The sequence below is a fragment of the Stegastes partitus genome, unplaced genomic scaffold, assembly GCF_000690725.1.
Source record: "Stegastes partitus isolate 25-593 unplaced genomic scaffold, Stegastes_partitus-1.0.2 Scaffold633, whole genome shotgun sequence".
In the NCBI taxonomy this organism is placed as follows: domain Eukaryota; kingdom Metazoa; phylum Chordata; class Actinopteri; family Pomacentridae; genus Stegastes; species Stegastes partitus.
This window is the reverse complement of record NW_007578364.1, coordinates 215,061-233,737: the sequence shown is the minus strand read 5'-3', so window position 1 is coordinate 233,737 and position 18,677 is coordinate 215,061. Positions and strand designations below refer to the sequence as shown.

Genomic DNA, 18,677 nt, shown 5'->3' with positions numbered 1-18,677 from the left:
TCGGGCCGAAGCCAGGCAAGTTTGGGAGGGGAGGATCTGGTTACTCAAGAGGGTGTCTTTGGTGTACAGAATCAGCCGAGTGAAGCTAGACTCTAAAAGCTAAAATACGTAAATAAGCAGGCAGGGGAGGTGGTGCCTGTGAGCTGAGGGCTGTGCGGCAGGAAGTGGACACATGGAGGTAAAGCTAAGGCCACTCATGGTGATAACGCCTTCCGTTCTTCTTTCTCTCTTTCTGGAGATGCTCCAGTTCTGCTTCGTACATCATCTCCTGCATCAGGTACTTTTCCCTCCTCATGCGATCGCAGAGATCCTTGGGCATGTCGGGGATGAGGTACGCTATGAAGGACTTGATCCCAAACACCAGGTGCTGAGAGAAGCATTAATCATTGACGAGTTACTGTCCAGAGAACTCACACATTGTAGTTGCCAGTATTTGCTGCATAAGTCACTGAGCATGCAAAGGTAAACACTGAAAGCACCACTATATATAACTTTATAAGTCCTATGTAATTTTTTAAATATATTATACACTGTAAGAAAGGTTTAGTCTGTGCAGAAATCAAAACAGAAACCAGTGTTGTTAAGGGAAAAACTTGCAGGGAAAGAAGAGGATTTATGCCTTTTTAAGCGAGACCACCATGGAATTTGGTATTTTTATTATGTAGCCTTTCAATTGTAGAAACATTCTTTAGAAGCAGGATTTAATTAAAGCTTAGAAGTCATCAACATAGGATTGTGAGGCTTTCATTTACGGTAAAAGCACATAACTGAATAAAAATAAAATTATATATAGCTAGTGAAAATATGGAATCTTTCTTTTCAGCTTTTCGTCTTTGCTCGTAAACTCACCAAAATAAGAAATGCAGACTGGTGACATACCTCAAAGACGATGATGAAAGCCAGCCTGGCAGCCAGGACGTGCCAGAACTGCAGGGTGAACTCATACGGCACAGAGCTCCAGGGCGGCGCTCTGTAATCTCTGTACCTGCAGTATCTGGACTGGCTGCTGTTCTTCAAGTCTCCCATGTCAAACACAGACAAGCTGCTGTTCATGTAGCCTCGCAAGCACCTGAGGGAGAAAGAAGTTATCACACCGCAACACACACCGGATACACTTGAAGCCTACACGTGATTTGAAACGCTCACTCGTCCTCGTGGTGGCGTCCCTTGTCCACGCATGGGCCGTACTTGAAGGCGTAAACAAAGCGCGGGATGTAGTCTGAAGTTATGGCGATGACAAAGGCGTTGGTGATCACTGCCAGCACGCCGATGCCTTCGAGAATCCCGTGCCAGATACCTGACAGACAAAACAGAGGGAAATAAACATTGTTAAATACTTCATTCAGTGTGACGTATGGTTTACACACCTTTATTTACAACGCATGGTACTGGAACTCACTGTGACTTATTAAACCTTTTATTAGTGAAAGATCTGCATTAGTCAAAAAAAAAAACTCTCCAACAACAACAACAAAAATATATATATATAAATATATATGCTCATTTTCCTTCAGTGTGCCTCATTTACTTCTCTTCAGTTATTAATTTACCAGAATGAGATTCAACAGCCTGCAGCAATGGAGCAAGGATACAATGCTTCTCAAAATACATGTACAGCTATATTACTAAACATATTTTTGGGCAGCATTGCAAACAATAAAGTTAATGAAGGATACAAACAGAGGAGATACTGTCTGTGAATGATCAATGAAAGTCAGCTTAAGACGATTCTATGTGACGGACACATTATATGTTTACTATAGCTGAGCGATTTCTTAGTGTTTCAGGGTGGATTCTTCCTTTGATTACAGGGGAACGCACCACAAGAAACATTTGGTCATACATAATATGACAGCTGAAGTGTGATGCTTGCTATCATATGGGGAGGTGGGCTGATGGAAGAGAGGTGCAGCATATGGCAGTACAGATGGATAGGATATGGAAACGCATCCCTCTCCATAGGGTGGACAATGTTTGGTTACCACAACGCTTTACTGAAAAAGGGGCTCCGATCCAGAAACAACAGACAGCGTGCGAGTTACACAGAGTGACATAAAGACCTATATCAGTGGCTCGGGCTGGCATGGGTCTCCTCCACTGAGTGACAAACTTGTAGGCGTCGAGACGAATCTCAATGATGTTGTTGAGCAGCGCAAGGAGAGGGGCCAATGGAAACGCTGCTACAAAGATGGTGGTGAAGCCAAACTGGAGAACTGCAAAGGAAAGAGCCATTTAGACCTCATCACTGGCACAAACAATGATAGGGATTGAATAATAGCTGTAATTTGCTTTGGAAATTGCCTTCAGACAAACGTCAGTGCAGTGCAATGCGTTACCCATTTCGAGGTATTCATCCACCAGTCCATGGGCGTTCATCGGCTGCAGATTCCAGTCTTTGTCCCACTGTGGAAGCTGGGTTTTATTCTCCACATTCTGCCCTCCGCCACCTCCTTTCTTCATCTTCCTCCGAGACCACCAGTTCTGCAGCAAGCTGAAAATGTAGGAAGTAGCTGACTGTCAACTCAAAGCAATTATTTCTGACAATGCAACGAGCACTGCAGGACCTCTTTTTACTAAGCCCCACACAAGCGGACTTAATGTGTTTCTGCAGGAGAGAAATCTTTTCATATGCTAATGAGCCAAAAGACAAAACCCTATACAGGCTTTACATCCGGTTTGTAAATTGCCAATCTCTACAATTCACAGCGTTAATTTCTAATAATTCATAATGAAAGAGCCAAGTGGTTTTAATGAGGCATTACTTACGGATAACCGAGCTCCATGAAGTTGTTCCAGATTTGTTTGAAGAACATGATGACTCCCATTTGCAGGCAGAGATCAATCAAACAGCCGCTTGGGTGACACTGAGGACAAACACATTTCAATAAAAACAAACTGTAACATCCATATTTCATGCCTGACGATTCAAACCGAGGAGTGAATCTTGGGACACACTCAATCCCATTCTGTTTTTTTGATCATTAAAATTGAAAATCCTGGTAATTATTGAAGAGATTAATAGTTCACAGAACAATATACAGTTGGATCATTAGAAAGATGAATGATTTCCACATATATCCTAAAACACAAGGTGCTAATCAGCCCAATCATTGCTGAAATAATCAGCTACTTACTTTAATGCCTAATTGCACTCACCTCCTCCAGTCTCCATCGATTAAACAGTTTATTGTATTTTCCAGGCCTGCCAGCAAACCTGAGTGAATTGAGATTGGCAACATTAACCGTGAAATTCAATCAGATAAATACTAATAAACTCAGAGCAGGAAAAAAACACTTAACGGTGCCAATTACGTCCAATCAACCGCAGCTTAGTCACATTTCTAAGCAAGACGGTGTTTTGTCAGTGCTGAAACATGAGGTCCAAACATACAGGGAGGAGGGAAAGGGAAGGAGTCTTGGCAGATGTCGTGACATGGGAGTTTGAAACAAAACATCTTTGCACAATTCCTCATTAAATGCACTGTAAACAGGAGCTGTAAAGTTCATGGCAGCCGGCCTACCTTCCGAGAAAGAAAGCGATGTAAAATGTGGAGCTGTTCAGATTCACAAACTGGAACAGGAACATTTTCAGAGCGAAGCTGTTCTCCCACTCAGACTCCGTCCGTGGGTGCTCTAAAGGGGAGGGAGAAGGGATGAGGAGGGGGGAGAGATGAAATACTCAGCAACCATCTGGAAAGCAAGAGATAATGAGGGCATAAATGCATGTAACACTCACCTAAATTAGTCAGCAGATAGGCCACCTTTTCATAAACCTGACAGGATGATAGTACTCATGAGTGTCAACAGGAAAAAGGTTAAACGAGGTTATGATCATGAGAAATAGAGGCAAACAGGAATCGCAGCAAAAAAAATAGGAAAAGTGTTTCTGGCCGTGTTACACTTCCTGGAAAAAATGTCTAAACAAATGCTCCATGAAACATTGTTGGACAGAATATGTAAACGTGCCAGATGATGCTTCTCCAGACACCCACCACGTTGAGAGACATGATGATCATAAAGTTGATGCAGACTCCAGTGCCAGAGGTGGCAAACTGCCAGTTTTTCTTCACGAAATGCCAGTTGAAGGAAGCAAACTTCTCCATCGCAATAAGACGGAAAACCACGACCGCAAACACGGCTGTCAGAACGAGGGAAATCTAAGCAGAAACGATGGAGGGAGGGAGGCACAGAAAAAACAATGATGAATGAGCTTAAAAACCACACTGAGCCCTGTGAACAGATGAGCTCTTCAGTTCAGGCTGATGAGGCTTATTTCGTATAGGAACTGAGCAGCAAAAAGGAAAACCTTTTGACTATGAAACAATTAATTATAAAGGAGAAGAAATCCATGTGCATTTATATGTAAACAACAGAAATTAGGCCACCAGATTAAATACTCTCTTTTCTATTAGTACGATCTTTGTCCAGCAGGGGGAGACGTTAAACCACAGCTAACACATCAGGCTGCTCTAAAGGTGGCACACAAAACAACGGTGAGCTCACTGAGACTGAATCCCAAAAGGGCAGCTTATTCAAAGATCAAAGGGTTTACCATGAAGAATATTCCGGACACAGACACCATGAGCCGGCTGAGTTTGTCTGAGAAGGGCTGGAAAGGCTCAGGCTTGCCAGAGATGGGGTTAACTCTCTCCACCCTGGAGTACTTGGCCTCAAACTGAGGCCTCAGCTCCTCCTGATTAACAACAAATATTACAATATTCCAATAAACCGTATATGTTTAATGAAGCAATAAATCTGCTTTTAATATCTTACACAGCAGCATCAAAAAAAAAAAAAAAAAAGATGCATGAACGCAGGTTACAATCGTGATGAAATTAAATATTGAATCTATTTATAAGATATCGCTGACGTACCTCTTCCTCCTCCCAATCAATGAGATCCCAGTCATAAGTCAGTTCTGCCCTTCTCCTTTTCCAGAACTCCAGGAATACCGTGGCTGCAGAGGGGATCATGAAACAATCATGTTATTGATCAACTTTGATATGTACCGCTCTGTATGACTGATAATAATGCCACCGCAGAGGGCTGTTCACTGAGGAGGCGGCGCAGAAGCAAACAGCCCATCATGGTCAGATATCCTGAGTGAAACAGAGGCTGCAGTGACATTCATGGCCCATTATGACAACTGATTGCAGCCATCAGTTCACACGCTGCTTTTGCTTTTGTCGGTGAAGTTAAGGAAAAGTGGCAACAGCAAAAGGCTCTACTTGTGCAGCGCTCACCCTCAAACCATGCCTTTGTCAGACGAGATCCATTTTCTGTTGAAAGACTTCAAAAGTAGAGCTTTCTGTGGGCATACTTCAGTCTGGAGGCATTGTTTCCTTTGTGTTGGAATCTATTGTGACGCGAGCTCCAAAAACACCAGAAAATACGTTGTTTTCTGTCAAGACTTTTCATGTATTCTGGTTTGTTGATACATAACAGCAGAAAAAGGCCTTTATAATAGGCACGCACACTCAGTCTAGATTTATGGGGTTCAATATTTGCGGAGGGATTTGTTGTCAAAGTCGGTGAGACAGAACAGTGTAATGGTGTATTACGATGTGATGGACAGCATGATGTAACTAGATGCTACTTATCAGAGCTGACGTCACATTTTATTACATGCAACACATTTTGACATAAAAACTGACATGAGCATTGGATCAGTGCTGTTTTTTTGTTTATCGATAATGAACATTTTACACATTGGACCATGTTTACAGCTTGAATCTTTTGTAAATCAGCAGATAAACTGTCAACTTTTTAGTCCTTTCTCAAGCAAAATGACTCAACATTAATAAGTTCCAGCAACTCAGTGATGAGAATTGTGTCTTTGTTGTTGTATTTGATAGTAAGATGAATATTTAAGACACAACAAGGAAATCCAGGACATTATCTTGAGCTCTCAGGAATTGTAATGAACATCACTATTTTCTAGCGCTGTTTAAACCCCATTATTGAGAAATAAATAAATAAAAGGCTACTAAATAAATGATGGAAATAATCGTTGCTTGGCTGCGAACACTTTTATGGCACAACAAATTGATAAAGATAGATTTGGGATGAGCACCGCCACTGTGAGCCTTAAAAGCACCAGAATTTGAGTCCTCAGTCAGAACAAGTTTGTCTGCTGCTGAAGATGTTGAAGTTTAATATAGCTTGACCCACTTTTGTTTAAAGAGAGAGAGAAAAGCAGCCTTTTCAGATGCCCACATTCAGTCCCTTGGGCTAACCAATTTTTCATGTCTATCTCGCACACACGCACTCACACTCAAGACCTGGAGTGCACTCACTCAGTGGTGCAGTACTGCTACTTTAGTCCACATTGCCAGCAGCTTCAATGCAGGATTCACAGCTACAGACCTCAGTCGGCTTGGCTGGCCGGACCTTCCTCGGCTTTCTAGCGCTCCTTGGCCTTCATTTAGCCCAAACACAGAATGCAGACTGCCAAGCGCTCCCTCTGGCACAGGTGATTATTTACCACGCTGGCAGATAGATGGATCTGGGCCAGATGCTGCACAGTAATGCTCAACCTCTACGTTACAAAGATATTATAGCAGTGGGAAATAGCTGCAATATACCAATATCACGTTGCAGCTCTACAACCCCGTCAGGCCCAATGTTAGCCCCCCGCCTCTGGAGGAATGTTTAATTATCCGACTAATTACATCAGGAAGCACTGGAAGTATAAGTGCAGATGTTCAATCAGAGAAATCTGACCATGATTTACTCTCTGGCAAACACAGAACAGAGTGAATTTTTTTTTTTTACTGTATTACATTCCCAGTTGAAAAACTTAATGTGTTTGGAGGAGTTGAGTGGCGAGTGGAAGCATGAGCGCTGACACAATATTGTTTAAATAGATTTGAATTCCAGCAGGGTTTGAATTGAGCAGAGAGCAAAGCTGAAACAACAAGCAATCACATCATCAGGAAAACACGGACAAACAAAAACAGCCTCCACCTACCCCAAATAGCCATGAAGATAGCAAAGAACACAGTGCCACCGTTGTCAAACAGATAGGTCACCTAGAAACACAAGCACATGAAGGGCTGCGCTGAAAAAAAGAAAAACTGTGTGGAGCTTGCTTTACCGATGAAACAGAATTATGACTTTGATGTACTGCCAATTTCAACAGCCTCAGTTTTATCTAAACTGTGTCGGGGCTCCAAAATGTACTTCTCATCCACGAGTTCAAGGCCCTCACAGGGGAGATTTCTTAAAGAAGTAGTTACAATGTGTTAAATGCAGTTATTTAATTACTAAGGGTTAGATAAGAAGATTGATTCCAGTTTCCCATCTGTGCAGTAATAATAAAGCTACAGCCATCAGCTGATTAGTTCAGCTTAGCAGAAAAACTGGAAGCAGGTGGGAACAGCTAGTGTGGCTCTGTCCACTGGCAATGAATCTGGCCAACAGTACCAAAGATCACTAATGAAAACACTGAATCTTCTTTATTTATGCGGCACTAAAAAAAAAAAAAAAAACTAAAAATTGAAAAGTTGTGATTGTACCTTTGTTCAGAGCCAAGCTACAAAGCCTGCTACAAGCTCCTATTTTTAACAGATATGATGATGCTGATCTTGATAAGTAAGTAATGAAATCTATTTCCAAATATGTGCAACTAAACCTTTATAGATTTTTAAATACTGTATTTTCAATTAAAACTTAATCAATCTGGTTTTAATATAATCTAGAGCTGATTTCTCTGATCATGAAGTTTCTCTAGTTTCTAGTGTCATGAAAGTTTCTGCAACTAACATGTTTTTAATGAGTTTGTGACAAGGCAGAAGAGGCTGAGAAACATGTTATAACTCTGTAATTACAGATGATTATGAAAACTGCACTGACCTTTGCGTAGACACAACTGTCGCTCAGTGTCCACGGCTCACAGGTTTCCTCACACATAGGACACATGATGGTGGTGTTGGCTTCACAGATCTCTTTACTGGTGACACAATGAATCAGAGAATGACAGCAATGATTAAATAATTCTCATGTTTATTCTGCATTAATAAAGGGGAGCATGTGCGCTATCTTACATGGTGATGATTGTGTAAACTGACCTGACTTGGCTGGAGTCCATAGTGAAGAGGCCATAGAGGAAGACAAAAACACCAACCAGGGCGGCAGGAATTAACATGCCCGTGTACCAGCCCAGCCACGCAAAGTAAAGACCGATTTTCTCTCCGAAGTATCGCCTGGGAGAGACACAAAGAGACAGAGTGTTGAAAATTCACCTCCGACTGCTAATTAAACCTGCTCTCGTTCATTCAGAGGGTAGTTGTGGGTGTAGTTAGCGCACTGTGAGGCGGTCGTGGTGGCTTAATGGATAGGGAGGCTGCTGGGCTGAAAGGTTACGCGGTGTAACGCTGTGGTGGGAAATAAATCAATAACTATATCTTTTTCCTAAACCACAGCTGTCAGGGTTGCCCTTGAGCAAGACGCTTTACTCTAAAGCTGAGTAAAGCAGAAAGAGAGTTAACAAATCTTTACTCAGTATGTTTACATGCACAGTAGCATCCTGGACTTCTTAGAAACAGGATGAGGGATTACATACAGCAAAGATGAAACCTTTTCTCACAGTATTTTTCATTTTCAATGATACACCTATATTGCAATTTGGCAAATATGATTAAGACATTTCCAGGATTAAGCAGCCACATGGGAATGTCACTTTTTTTTTCTCAAAATCAAGATACTTCATTAGTTTGAATCCATACTGCCATGAAGCAGTTGTGATTATTTATTTGCTAAAAAACCTACAAAACAGATAAATATCTTTGTATAACCAGTTTGGCAAAATCACATGATTAATAAATTTCTATTTTCTCACATTATAGGTCATCATATCCCACAGACCTAAACAGGATTCCATCATTACATGCACAAACACAAATCAATAAATAGGATTTAACATTTTTGGATATTATGCTAATTTGCTTTCTTGCTATGACTTACATGTAGAGACTCCCACACCTGTGCTTTGAGCATGGAGGTAAAGCATGATTAGCTTAGCTTAGCATAAAGATTAGAAGTCTGGGAAAAAAAACATGAACCTGGTTTCATCCAAAGTACTTTCCAGAACCTTGAAAACCTTCTAACTTACCTGTTGTCAAAAGTAGAAATGCTAAAATGACAAGTTGTGCTTCAGACACACCTGCATAGCATAACTACTGCTGATCGCCTCCAATATTCAGCACGGTGCTGTCTTTAGTACACATGAAATTGGGATATTTCTAGCTATTTCTAGACAACAAAGTGAAAAAGGATATTTCCCAAAATGTCTAATGATTTCTCACATGTTCATTTACTGAGGATAAGATGGAAAAGACACACTTAACAGACGGCGCTACAGCACAGAAGTACAAATGCAAACTAATGTGGGCTCAGCCTCAGCTGTCGTCAATCAGTTCAGAAATAGCACACGTAGTGAGATGTTGAGAAGCAGTAGACGAGACTGTTCATCATCACAAAGCTGCAATCATGCAGTGAATGCAACAAAATGAACCACTTGGTTTCTCTGTGTTGCACTGAAGCTACTGAATGAGATCACAGAGAGGATCGGGATCACAACCAGGACCACAAGCGCTCGTGTACAAAAACAGCTCATGACGCTGTGTTACCTGCTTCAGAGCTGATTACCTGATGAGGTCCAGAGGCTGGTATTTGTACCAGATCCCCCAGCGGGCCCAGCGCTCGTACAGAAGATGCCTGTGGTTCTGGGCACCGTGCGTCTTAATAGGATGTCTGCTCTTGTAACCACCCTGGTGAGACAAAAAAAAGTCGGCACATTACAGGAAAAAATGTGTGATGTTTCACCTACTTTCAATTTCTCAGCGCTCTGCTTTTAAGTGTAACTGCCTTTTGAAAATCTATACGAAAGGTCTTTGAATGCCTTTACAAGCACTGTATAGATACAATGTGTAATTCTTTTTACTAGTTTGTGACTCTACAGCTTTTCAGCACAAAAAATAATATCAGCTCACCTCATGTGGAGGAAATGCCGCCTCATATGTGTTGTTGCCCAATAGCCGGTTAATTCCTACAGTAAAATAAAGCAGGTCAAATCGAATAATGGCTAGAATAGCACAAGGACAGCACATTAAAAATTCAGTAGCAGTCATAACTGAGAGAGGCGTCTGATGAGAGACTCATTGAGCCCACTCTTGCACAGTCATAACAGTTTACTACATTATGGAGCTGGTAAGCTACATTAGATGCTTAAAACACTGAGGTTAGGATTTCAAATAGCTGCAGGCCCTTGAAAGTAACCTTTTCGTTTTTGCACGGCCATGATTGCTTTGTGTCCACACCATCGCTGATGGAGGGTGCAAAATCTTTAAATTGTAGTCACAATAAACTGAACTGAATTGGCTGCAGGCTTTGTACTGTTTGAAAACCATTATTTCTACAGAGGAGTCATTTGCATTGTCATCCCCTGACTCAAACTGTAGATAGTGAGAGCAGGAGCAGGAATGGATGGATTTGAAATGGATTTTCCACTCTTGTGGCCGAGCTGATCTTATTTGTTGGAAAGTAAAGTGGTCAACAGCATTAAAATATTAATGCGAAATCCGTTCCAGCCCTTCGGGGCCAAACTTTAATCAGCAAAGCATGTTGGCAGCAGACAGACAAGATAGTAGAGTGGGAGTGAATGGACAGTTTGCTCAATATAAAAAAAAAAAAAAAAAACAGAGAGAAAAAAACAAAAAAACTGTCCAGAAGGAGAGGAGGGATCAGCCACAAGTTGGACGATACCATCGGCTCAGTGGCAGCTCATATTTTAATCATCCCTTAGCAAAACAACAAACGTATTTCCTCCCATTAGCCTACTATCACTCCCTGAAGTCAAATTAATAGAAATAAACAACTATCTCTTTTTAACATGTACACTTGGCTTCTGTTCTCTTGGTGTAAACGTGATCAGAATTATACATCCCTATGATGGCAATGCATATTGTTAATCAGGATGGCCCTTATACTGATGGAAATATCGTTTTGCATGTGAGATATGAGGGGAAGAAGAAGCAAGCGTGGTGCTTTACCCATCTTTGATTTTCCGTCTTCATACTTGGTGCGCTGCAGAACATGATGGACTATTCTGCTTCTGGTGGAATTGGAGAAGAATGTCTGCCTGTTGTTGATAGTGAAGCTGGGAGGAAATAACAACACACTCCTTTAGTTATTCATCATGCAACTGTGTATCAATACCATCCAGACAAGGCCCCTAATGAGAGCTGAGTCAATAATGATGGGAGGTTCATTAAAATACAATTCATGCTGGAAAGTTCGCGATCACTCCAGCATCATTATTTCTCCCCAAAAAACGTCCAATCTGACAAGGAAAGGAAAAGTGGAAATGATTCGCTGACAATTTAGATCAGATGGTGCCTTTTATCCCAGAGAAGCTTTGAAAATAGGGGAAAAAAACCCAGGAAGAAATAGAGGAGAAATTTTTCACGGACATCTGCTGCTGTATTTCAATATCTTATTTATGATCAACTTGTCGTTATCATTCTGGCTTCTGAGCATAAAGCTATAAAATATACAAGACGGCTTAGTGCACACTTCATCTCTTGATTTTAAATTCCATATTAGGAACTCAGGACATGCATGGAAGTGATGGATGAAGGAAACAATGGACTCTGAGCAGCATAAATATCAGTAACATTACAGGCACCGGCATTATGTCACACTGCAAGCATGCTCATGAGTTTCTGTCGTGGCTGGTTTTGAATGTGTCTGCAGCCTCCTTACTGATGCATGCGTGCTCTGCTGAAGGGAGCTGTGTAGCAGTCAGTTTCCTCCAGGTCAGGCAAGGCCTCTTTGTCCAGCTTCATGGGATTTCTGGGAAGCCAGCTTTTTATCTGGCGACATCTCAGATGAAACCTGCTGCACAGGCGCACAGAGAAACAGGATTAACAGCACAGATTAACACGAAGATTGTTTTCTTTGATATGGAACAGTGGCTCCAAATCGTTTTTCTTTTTTTTTTCTTTCTTTTTTTTTTGCCAGCGCAACCCTAACAGCCGCGCAGCACTGCTGAAAGAACATTTACACACACATGCACATGCATTGCAGGCATCCTTCTGCTATTATTATTATTTTTCATTTTCACGTTCATGACTCATGAGCCTGGGAGTTACTGATCCAAGATAACAGCTTTTGGAATCCCATTCACAGGATAATTGTACTTTACGGTCATGATTTATAAACCAATAGACTGAATGCATACATTGACTTCCTGAATTGTATCAGAAACAGAAACACGACTGAATAGCCACGCTAGCGTTTCTGTGAGGCTGCACTGAGGCACAGCGGTTCTGAGTTAAACAATATAACACCCACAGTGTTGCTGCTGAAACACTGATGTTCACCGGGTACAGCGTTTACCATCATAGTTTAGTGTGATAGTCTGCTAACATTTGTTAATCTGTGCTAAACATAAACTACAGCTGAGATCAAAGTGAATGTCCTTGATTTGCAGATATTTAGTCATAAAACAAAATACTAAACACATTTCAATTTGACTTGATTCTCATAAAATAAACGTGTCAGAAACTGTATTTTCCATTTCGTGCTGTGTAAACTTCCAGAGTAAAACACTGTTGCCTATTTGGGAAATACAATTTGATGGTAACATCTCCCATTTGTCTTGTATTATGTTTCAATCATTGACACCTATCAGGCTGTAGACAGTTTGAAACCTAGGTAACATGTTTACAAAGTTGAATTAATGAAATCATAGAACGCATTTCCATGTGACTAAATTCCTTTCTTTCATGAATTCTGTTGGGATAGCTCAACGCTATGTTGGACCCAACTCTTATATAAAGAAATTATATTGACTCAACACTAATACATTAAGTTGGACTAATAGAATTGTTTCATGCTAAAAGAAAGCTATTTAAATATGTGAAAATACTTTTGCCTGATTTAGTTAAGATCATTCAAAGAGGTAATTTTGGGCTGTGAAATTCTGAGGATTATCTAAGTAATTAGAAAACATTGTCTGTGAGCCATAAAAGTCCAGGATAAATTTTTCACCACTTTAAGTTGTTAATTTTTAAGACTTTTCTGAGGAAAATAATTTTCTTTTAACCTTGTTAAGATGTCTATATAGTCTTTTTTATATGCTAGAATAAAGATCATGAGCTAAATAAGCAGTCAGTGTAAAGCCAATCTATCAAAGTACCTACAATAGTCTCAAAAACTGAGGTTCAGACTTCCAGGGTTTTATACATAACAAATCTATGAAACCTAAGAAACCAATTGAGTCCATTTGCATGGTGTGGCATCATTCTTCTTCAGAATCGGCCTCTAGTTCTCACATGTGCGCCTCAACTACTCAAATAACACAACTTGCCACTTTTAGAGTAGAGCAGAGTTACAGGTGAGTTGGTGTGCTCAAGCTGCAGCGAGCAGCAGAGGGGTAAGTAAAGAGACTCGACCTCCACGCATACTAAAGGAGGAAAGGTGTAGAGTTGCATCTAAGAGACTTTGAAGCATGACGAGATCATTTTCATGAAACAAAAGTATGTAAATCTGTCATTTTGATGATCGCAGGTCAGTTTTTAAGGGTTTCTTGTCACAGTAACATCTTTGCGCTGCTACTCAACTTGGTAAAACGTTGGACGATCACCAGTGTCATTAAGATTCATCTCTTGAACACCATGAATGCAAACACGTGTGTGCAAAACTTCATGGCCATCAATTGTTGAGATATTTCTGTTAAGTGGTACTGGAGGAACAGTTGAAGGTCCAAAGATAGAGAGAGTTGTATGCTGCACAGACTGTAAAGTTCCCTGAGGCAAATTTGTGTTACTGGAATAAAATTAACTTGATTTGAACATCAGTGTCAGTATAATTCATTCTGAAGGGACCATGAGTCTTTGTACAAAATGACCTGACGCGCCAATAGTTTTTGATCGATTGCAGTCAACAGACAGACACTGACTCTCCGAGGCTATCAACTCTGATATAGATTGAATAAATACAAATGGGCTTTCTGAGGGGAAAACGTGTTGTTACCAGAGAGAATTTGATGAATGTTGTTATGAAGGGTGCAGGTACTGTATGGAAAGTAATGATATCAAACCAACAAGCTGTCACCATCTGCACGAGGCCCATTTGTTCAGCTTTACAGGGATGTGAGTTACAGACAAACCATTAGTAAACACATAAAGCCTATTTACTGCTCGGCTAGATTTTTCCTTTAAGAACAACAGCTTAGCGAAAGACTGCAGGAGAGCCGAGGACAACATAATGGCTCTCATTCTTCACAATGACTAAGATCACTCTCACACAAGATTTAAAAGTCCTTTGAAGTGCTTTGTTCTCAGTTGGGCAGGTGGGCGAGTGTTTCTTGTCTGTCTGCGTCATTTTGTCTGCTGTGTGTGTCATTGAAGCATGACCATTAATATGTACGTGTTATGCAAAAGCAAGCCTTCGCAATTATCCACACCGCCAACTCCTTCAAGTCTGAGAGATTTGGCTGAGTACAGTACGCCCATCCATACGTATTTGTGACAATTTATAGACAGAGTCCATCAATCTGCCTGGTGAAGCACAATAAAGCACTAAAATGAGGACTTGTGCTGCAGTTCGCTCGTCAGGCACGGTTATCCTGGTTCAATAAACTCTGTTCAGAAGAGCCAAAGGACAGAAGTAACATGAGTCACACCATTGTTTTTTTTTTTAAGTTTAATGGATAAAAGCCAGCAGTTCTTCACGATCAGCAATGTCACACTCCACTAACTGTTGCCTATTCAGAGCTTAACAGGCTCATTCAAAGCCCACATATTAACTTCTGCCATCTTTGCTGTAGTTAAAACATCATTTTAGTTACGTCTCATCAATGGACTGAATTACAGAGTGCAGAATTTCATTGGGGTTTTAAAGACCCCTGAAAATATGACCTCTGGATTTTATGTATTTCTCTACAACATTAAGCATTTATGAAAAATTAAGCACTTCTCAAAGCTAAAGTTATCAGATTTGATTCCAATGTTGCTACATCCTCATTGCCACATGGAAGCATGTGATCTTTTACCAGCTTCCCACTTGAAAGCAACCCAGAGCTGTAAGATCTTGTGACTTTGCTACAGAGAAATCAGGTTCTTATAAGACTACACTGGAACAGCAAGTACATTTTGAAGGAACTGTAATTGCAACCAGAATATGTTGTCTTGTTAATTTCCCATTTATGGTTCAACACAAAATATTTATTTACATTTATTCTAAACCATGATCTTTTCCTAACTTTAACCAAAATGCTTTACTTGTCTAAAAGTAACCACTAATGGGATGCTGGATGCAAACCCAGTCTCTGGTGAGACAGTCATGCACTTAGTAGACCCACCGTCTCCTCCCAGCCACACTCTGAAGCAGTTAATTAGTGTGGTGGTTCATTCAAAAAAATTCGAAAATAAAACGACCTGTTGCCTCTGAACAACATCCAGCCAGCGATGTAACTTAGTCTAATTTGGAAAACAATTTAGCTGAATGTAATTACCACAAAACAGGCTTAAACCTTGAGTGTGAAAAAAAAAGGTTTTTAAATCTTTAAAGCAAAAACAGGGTTTGTAAGATGTTTCAGCGCTGAAAACAAAAGATTCTGCTATAGACACTTCTGTCGCTGGCATGTTCTGGGACTGTTTCCATATGTAGTCCTGTGTGATGAAGAGATGTAAATCTGGAGCGCTGCACAGAGCTTGAACAACACTTGAACATCACATCAAAGTGTAAGTACATCTTTCTAAAAATAGTATGCAAATAAGCCTGTGCAGCTCCATTTATTTGTACTGAAAAGGATTTAATAGAAAAGCACAGTCAAAAGTAGGTGAGCAACTGTATTGTACTCTTAACAATGTGCTTGATGTGCTGGATGGAAGCTGTGCTTTTTTTTTTATTTGTTTTTTTTTAAAGGTCTGAAAATGTAATTGGACACATTTGCTTTAATAAATAAAGATGCTGAAAACTCTGGTAAAATTAAGTCCCGCACTTGATCACAGGTTTTCTAAAATTATTTTCAAAAACCTTCTTTAGTTGATTTTCCAGTTTAAAAATCTGATCACAGACGTTGTGAATGCTGTGTAGTTCAACACCATCTGTGGATAGAAGCTTCATTAATTCTGGACCAATTAACTGAGACTGTGTGGGTTACAAAGGACCATGATGGGTTGATTCAAACTTCCTCTGTGTCTGTTTCTCATAGAGGTGACTGATGACTTCAATCTCAAAACACCATCCAGAGCTCACATTACCACTAAATTCTCTAGTTGTGCTGCTCACAAATTTCATTAGAGACACTGAAGCTTCGAGGTTCAACAGCAAGACAAACAATCCTAAATGTTAAATCTGCTTACCTGCCCAAAGTTTTGCTCTTCCAGTCTGTAAAGTAGCATTTTTTTCTTGAATAAAAAAAGAGAAAAGACATGTCAGAGAGACAGGGAGGTAAACAAACCATCACACTTGCCAAAATTAATCATTTTCCACAACTTCAGTTACCTAAAAGGCATCCGTATGTTCATCTGCTCTGCATATTTGCAAAGCGTGTCCCAGGGAGCGTGGACCTTCACAAACATGATGTCGTTGTTTGTCAAGGAGGGCTTTTGAATTAAAAAGGAGCACAGGAGCGTGAGAGGTAAGAAGTCGAAAAATCCAGAAAACAAACGGTCTTCTAATATCAAATATTTTTACCTCCTTCTCCAGCATCAGGCCCTCAGCTCGTAGATTTTTCTCAAACGTGCATCTTTTCTCCACCTGTGGACTGGACTTCTTATAAACCAGGATGTAGTCGATACGCTTTTTCCCATCTCGGAAAAAGAGCCCAGACGAATTGGCTGGATTCTTCCCCTGTGGCAACAAAAATTCACCTCAGAATTTAAATGAAGCAAAGCCAAACAAAGGACTGCTAATGCTTGAAGTGCAAAAATAACTCCAGCGGAACATCATCAGAGGTTTGCAAAATTTGTGACAATTAATGCGAGTTAGTGGGAGCGCGGTACCTGAAGTGAATCTGTGCGGGCCTCTAGTTTAGCACGGGTGACAGGCTTCTGTAGCAGGAACGACTCGTCCGCCCTTGTTTCACACGTACTCACTTCGGTCTCCTCCACATACTGATCCTTGCCGTCCTCCGCTGCACACAGACACAGCCCGATCAATCGGGTTGTTATTGAACTGGTGGGAAAACACTTAAAGTATTCTGCATCAAGTCTTTGTTGTTTGCTCAAGTCGATATTTTCCTTAATCTCAGTGCCAACACTGAAATTAGATCCATGCTACATAAGAATTAAAGTTATTTAAGCGTGGGAGTCCAGCTTGAGAGCAACACCTTGATGCAATTTCACAGATCCGTGTGCTTACGCTGAAAGAACGCCAATCGTGTTTCCTTCCTAAATCTCAACACATCCCTCCTAATGTGCACAAACAAAACAAAGCTTTGCTAAGCCCATGCAACGACGCAAGGCAAACAGGACATACTGTACCAACAATTCATTTTCTAACTGCTCCAGAAACTGTGTGTCGTGAAACCTTATCAGATTTTCCTTTTAGCCAAAAACAGGAGGAAATGTGTTAAGCTGATAAACAATAATTCTTTCACAACACAATACAACACGTGGGAGCTTTTCCATTTGCAGTGTAGAGTATATGGAATTTATTGCTTTTACGGGTTGGAAAATGAGATTTACTGCCCAATCTATCATACTAAAACAAGCCTTTTAGACGCAATCTAAAATCTCCTAACACGTGCACTCTAACTGCATGACATGGGAGACTTAGCGCTTCACAGTGCAGCACAAATGATATCTATTCCAATACACGTGTGACAGCTTCACTCATCTCTCCAATCAAATGTGTCGACCTGACCAACGCATCAGCTCGGTGTAACTACAGCCTGAACTGTTGAAACCACGTGTATGAAATCCAGATTATATTGTAGATGGAGGGAAGCATTTGGGTTCTAGTTCTGTTTCTACTGCCAAGGTAAAGTTTCAGCTGCTGGTACCTTTAGTTTTCATCTGGATCAGCTGAGTGAGCAGGAAGAGGCAGAATGGCAGCTTATGGAGCTGATGTCTTTACTTGAGCACAAACAGAGTTCATTTACACCTGCTGAGATCTGATCAACTTGTGAGCCTGACAACCTCCAAATGCTGTGTTATCCGAATACAGATTGCATGTCAACATCAGGTGCAAATTAGGTGGTGGAGGGATGCATCCAGTACCCTCGACAGACGATCCACAACATCTGAATTAACAGCACTGAACGATTTCATCCAACATGTACAATTAACACGAGCACACACGTCTAGTTCAGAGAGTCTAGAAAGATGTGGGAAACTGATTGCAGTGATATGCCTTCTCTACAGACATCAATGTGAATTTCCTCCACACTGAAAGTCAATATAGTCCGTTTTTATTTGAAGATAAAAGTGTCAGCTGTGCTGAAAAATGACTCAGAGGTCTGGGCAACATGTGGTGCTGAAAAGAATCCAAAAAGAGACTGGATACCAGATCACACTGTGTTTTCACACAAAGTATAAAGAAAGGAAGAGGAATAAATCTAAAATAACTCATTAATTAAGGGTAGGCCTAAAAATATGTTTAGCTGGTCAACTGTACTGCATCTCTTAGAGGCCTGAACAGTAAGCCAGGTGAGTTACTCTCCC

At 40.7% G+C, this 18,677-nt stretch overlaps 1 protein-coding gene across 1 annotated transcript in view; it reads right to left on the bottom strand.

Annotated features, from left to right (window-relative positions):
* The window catches only part of ano3 (anoctamin 3), a 37,502-nt gene continuing 18,825 nt past the window's right edge, over positions 1-18,677 (bottom strand). Inside the window, exons 3-25 of the mRNA XM_008289716.1 lie at positions 17,016-17,146; positions 16,708-16,863; positions 16,516-16,616; positions 16,374-16,418; positions 11,764-11,898; positions 11,052-11,158; positions 9,993-10,048; positions 9,649-9,770; positions 8,070-8,204; positions 7,855-7,951; positions 6,971-7,031; positions 4,875-4,957; positions 4,553-4,693; positions 3,993-4,157; positions 3,737-3,773; positions 3,522-3,633; positions 3,157-3,214; positions 2,767-2,864; positions 2,337-2,491; positions 2,061-2,213; positions 1,147-1,297; positions 880-1,069; positions 1-367 (exon numbers count right to left, since the gene is read on the bottom strand). Coding sequence (XP_008287938.1) covers positions 185-367; positions 880-1,069; positions 1,147-1,297; positions 2,061-2,213; positions 2,337-2,491; positions 2,767-2,864; positions 3,157-3,214; positions 3,522-3,633; positions 3,737-3,773; positions 3,993-4,157; positions 4,553-4,693; positions 4,875-4,957; positions 6,971-7,031; positions 7,855-7,951; positions 8,070-8,204; positions 9,649-9,770; positions 9,993-10,048; positions 11,052-11,158; positions 11,764-11,898; positions 16,374-16,418; positions 16,516-16,616; positions 16,708-16,863; positions 17,016-17,146 — 2,672 coding nt within the window. The 3' untranslated portion in view covers positions 1-184. The remainder of the gene's footprint in view (positions 368-879; positions 1,070-1,146; positions 1,298-2,060; positions 2,214-2,336; positions 2,492-2,766; positions 2,865-3,156; positions 3,215-3,521; positions 3,634-3,736; positions 3,774-3,992; positions 4,158-4,552; positions 4,694-4,874; positions 4,958-6,970; positions 7,032-7,854; positions 7,952-8,069; positions 8,205-9,648; positions 9,771-9,992; positions 10,049-11,051; positions 11,159-11,763; positions 11,899-16,373; positions 16,419-16,515; positions 16,617-16,707; positions 16,864-17,015; positions 17,147-18,677) is intronic.